The 4,500-nt window shown below is 40.6% G+C and overlaps 1 protein-coding gene across 1 annotated transcript in view; it reads right to left on the bottom strand.

Moving 5' to 3' along the window:
• Positions 1-28: 28 nt before the first annotated feature.
• The window catches only part of CTPS2 (CTP synthase 2), a 37,016-nt gene continuing 32,544 nt past the window's right edge, over positions 29-4,500 (bottom strand). The window contains exons 9-12 of the mRNA XM_010830628.1: positions 4,012-4,100; positions 2,501-2,595; positions 444-506; positions 29-335 (exon numbers count right to left, since the gene is read on the bottom strand). Of these exons, the coding sequence (XP_010828930.1) occupies positions 178-335; positions 444-506; positions 2,501-2,595; positions 4,012-4,100 (405 nt within the window). The 3' untranslated portion in view covers positions 29-177. The remainder of the gene's footprint in view (positions 336-443; positions 507-2,500; positions 2,596-4,011; positions 4,101-4,500) is intronic.

Genomic DNA, 4,500 nt, shown 5'->3' with positions numbered 1-4,500 from the left:
GTCAAAGTCAACTCAACCTTTTCCTGAATGTTCAGCTTGAAAACTACTGCAGAGAAACCAGTCTAGGACCCTTTCTTCCTGCAAGACACAGCTGACAAAATGGACGATGGAGAATAAAGTGGTTTGATATAAACTAATAACAATAAGAGTAATAACAATAAGCAAAATCATATATAATTAAAATGTCCTGATGTCATATTGAAAAAAAAATAATAATAGCCCCTTATTAGCATAGGCTAGAACCAGAAACAAAATAATGACCCAACCCAAAAAGATAAACAATCCACTTACCACAGGAACACGGGCATTTGGCTCAAATTCTGTGGAATCAGCATCTGAAGATAAAGAAATGAGTTCAGTAACTCACCATTATGTAGCTGAAAAATTCTTTAAGTAATAAGAATGCTTTTCACTAAGAGGTTTTTAGAAAATCTCAGACTTACCTTTCAAGTTAAGGCAGTTTCGTGCAAACTCTATCACTGCCAGCTGCATCCCAAGGCAAACTCCTGTTTTAAAAAGCACATATACAAAACAAACGAAACAATTTTGTACTGTGTCACATTTTCTGTTCATTTGCTTGCTATCTTCTCCATCTAGAATGCAGGCTCCGAGAGAGTAAGTTTGCTGCTGTAGCTTCTCCCTCAGAACAGGGGTGGCAGGGGCAGGGAAGGGGTTTGGATGACCCAAAATGAAGTAGGAATAAATAAATGTGAAGTTGGAAAAGGGCAGGAAATGAGAAGGCAAGGTCCAAAAGGCAAATCTGCCTACCTCCAAATGTGTCTCTAGATTGAGGCGCACGTGTGGCCTGCAGGGCTGCCCCAGAGCACCCAACTCCTTCACAGACTGTCTAACAACACCTCAATTCACGAGGGAGTCTCTGTGGGCTGAGTCTTCACACTCTCTCTTCTCTAGATAGTTTCATGGCCTTAAATGTGGGCTCTGTTTGCAGGCAGCCCCTGCCTGGCAGCAGGCTGGGATCCAAGGAGCGCCCACAGGCAGGCAGGGGAGTGGGAGGTCTGTGCCCAGCTGCTGAGCCCAGAACAGGCCGAACCTTCACTACAAGGAAACAGCAGCAGCTGGGGGAGCTGGTACCTCTACCACAGGCTGGAGCGTAATGGAGAAGCCAAATGGAACTGAGCAGAGAGCTCAATGAGGAGAGAAAGGGACCTGCATAGGCCCAGGCCTGTTGCCACAGGGATGTGCCCCTTGCCCATCTCCACATTCACTGTGGCCCACCAATACTCTCCAATAAACAAATACCAAGGAGTATTCCAGATGCTTTTACAGATATATCCAAGATACACAGGGACTCAAAGGAGAGAGCAATCAATATACCAAGCACACCAGAACAAAAGTCAATAAGCGTGAAACAGCTGAGTGCTTTGGAGGAACTTCAGAAAGTCCCACAAAGCTAGGCGATAGAGACAGTGTGTTAAAGAGAAAGCTAAAGAGCTACAAACTATTCTCTACAGTGAAAATTATCTGAAGAATGCTAATCATGTTTAGATAGAAACTAAACAAGATTACTTCAAAAGAAAACAGTGGCGCAGGTGAGCTTAAATGGATAAAACAAAGCAAGGTACCAAGGTAAACTACTCCTAGCTTCTCTTTTAAAAATGGATCCCTAGTGGAGAGTGTCTAGGAAGTCAATCAAAGAACAGGCAAGTGGGGAAAATGAACCTGTTGATATTAAGTGAACGGTACCAAAGCCGGTCCACTCAGTTCATAAACCCAGCAGCCCATGCAAGCACAGCATGAAACACGGCCTCTCCCCACTCCCTCTTCCTTCTGGACCCCCAGTTGCAGAGCTGCCTTTTATCCCATCAATGTTCTATTACATCTAGTTTCATTGCTAAGGAAGCCATGCTTTCCAATTTGAACAAAAGCATTGAAAACACCCAGCTCTAATTCTTAACAGAGCTGTCTCCGTAATGTTAGATGCTTTTTCTGTATTATCTTTTCTAAAAGGAGTATATACATTTCAATTTAAGCATTTTCTGATTAGAAATAACACTGTGGCATCCTATTGAGATGTTCTCTGCTTGAAGTGGTAAAAGATGGAATCAGGTGGGAATAATCAGAAAAGGTAAGGGCAGGTTTGAACACAGGTTCTTCCCATCCTCTTGCTATACAACCAGACCAGTGGTAAGTTCTTGTAGGTTGACAAATTTTTTTGGTAAAGGGCCAGAGAGTAAAGATTTTAGGCTTTGCATGCTGTAGGGTCTCAATCTCTGCCACTGTATTGGAAAAACAGCTACAGACAATATGTAAACAAATCTGTGTGGCTGTATTCCAATAAAACTTTATTTACAAAAACGCTGTGAACCAGGTAAGGCTTGTAGAATATAGTTTCCAGACCCTGTAGCAAACTATTTGGCACCTGAATGTTCAAATTCGAAATCACACTTTTCACATTAACAAACCCTATTATGTGTTATCCCAATTAGGTATCAAAAATCTAAAAAAACTCATACTCAGGATTCATAAACATCAGTTTTACCCAGAAAAGGAATCTTCCTTGACCGTGCCCAAGAAATTGCCTGGAGTTTTCCCAACGTTCCTCTGATTCCAAAGCCTCCTGGCACAAGAACACCACTGCAATCAACACAAGAGGAGGGGAAATTTGACATTATCTTTATTTGTGAAATTCTTGTTTTCAGACCATGCTTACTGATCCCAAATTCAACACTTGGCACAACTGCTAGAGAATATGCTTGGAGTCTATTTTCAAAATTGATTACACAATTTCACATCCTGAACTTTCTTCTTGAAATCCTCCCAATGTTATAAAGCAGTTGCGAATGTCTCACAACTGACCTTGATATATATTTTCTGATAGGTCTCTGCAGCACATGAGCATAGTAACTAAGAGATTCAATTCAGTTAAAAATGACACTGAAAGAATTATCTGAATACAAACAGGTTAAGGTTCTTTTAAAAGTTCTGTTATAAAAATGTTTTAAGACCTCTTACATAATCAGAAAGAGTTAAACTGGTGAAACAGACCTTTTGATTGCTAATCAAGTTGTGGCACAGGAAAATTTCCTGGCTAGGAGCCACTTTAGAGACTTTCTGGATAAACACTCTCATTTGAAAACCTAACAGTTCAAGAGAAAACTGGAGGGTAATGTTACCTTCACAGTACAATGTCACCCCCAAGAGTTATATTGATTACTTACAAAATTAAACCTTGAATCAAAAGATGTGGAAAAGAAAACAAAACCAAGAGAAGAGGGAAGATTGTCATTCTTGCACTGTAACTTTGTATATGGAAAGTCTGTCTCTGCATCTTTCAGTAGCATCGACTCACTTTCCCATCAATATGGTAAAAACTTCCCTCCATTTCCTTCACTGAGCCACAGTGATTCTAAAATCATTCTCTGTTCCTTCAGGCCTTGCAGTGGCTTCAAGTCTCTAAAGTGGCTCCTAGCCAGGAAATTTTGCTGTGCTACAACTTAGTAATTAGTAGGCCTATTTCACCAGTTTACTTTGAAACACACCATGTTAGTGTTAGTGGCACATGCAGTGGAGATGGTTTTATTCTGGGGAGGAGAAAGTGAGTTGATGCTATGGAAAAATACAGAGACAGACCTTATATATACAAAGTTACTATGCAAGAATGACAATCTTCCCTTCTCTTTTGATTTTGTTTTCTTTTCCACATCTTTTGATTCAAGGTTTTATTTTGTAAGTAATCAACATAACTCTTGGGGGTGGCATTGTTTTGTGCCATGAAGGGTAACATGACCTTCCAGTTTTCTCTTGAGCTCTCATGTTTTCAAATGAGAGTGTTTATCCAAAATAAAATCATCTCCATTGCATGCACCACTAATACTAACATGGCATGTTTCAAAGTAAATGTAATGTAAATACAGCACAAGCACCCCGAATCACAAGTACTCCAAACTATCTTTCAAGTGTACAAAAATTAGTAATTGGGGTAAGTTGAATCATTATGGAAAAATCACAGTGGCATTCTCCTAACTGGCGTGGACAGTCCTTGGTACTTACTCAGCTTTGCAGAGCTTCTGCCAAGCTTCATGGAATTTCACAGGGTCTTCAACTTCAGTAGTCTGCTCCAGATCAATGGAATCTATGTACTAAAAACATCCAACAAATGTAAAGATTTCAGAAAAATAAAAACTGGAAAATACTAGAACCATCTAACACACAATTATTCAATAACTACTTATTATGCAAACACTGTACAGGTCACTTAGCATAGACGTCTTGTGGCTCTTACAATCTTTTAGGAAGATTACAAAACCAGATAAATAGGCACCCACAGCACAGGGAGATAAGAGTTACTATGGGCAAAGAAGAGAACACTGCGGAAGAAGCAGGACCCACACCAGAGCTAGAGGTGAGCTGGAGAGAAGAAGGGAAGGAACACCTTCATGGAAGCTTTTGGGGGAGGGGATGTCCAAGAAGCTACGCCCTGGAGCAGACGCAAGCTGAGTGTGTGTGTGTGTGTGTGTGTGTGTGTGTGTGTAATTGCTG

Source organism: Bison bison, unplaced genomic scaffold (assembly GCF_000754665.1).
Source record: "Bison bison bison isolate TAMUID 2011002044 unplaced genomic scaffold, Bison_UMD1.0 scf7180017864518, whole genome shotgun sequence".
NCBI lineage: Eukaryota > Metazoa > Chordata > Mammalia > Artiodactyla > Bovidae > Bison > Bison bison.
This window is presented reverse-complemented; position numbering and strand designations above follow the sequence as displayed.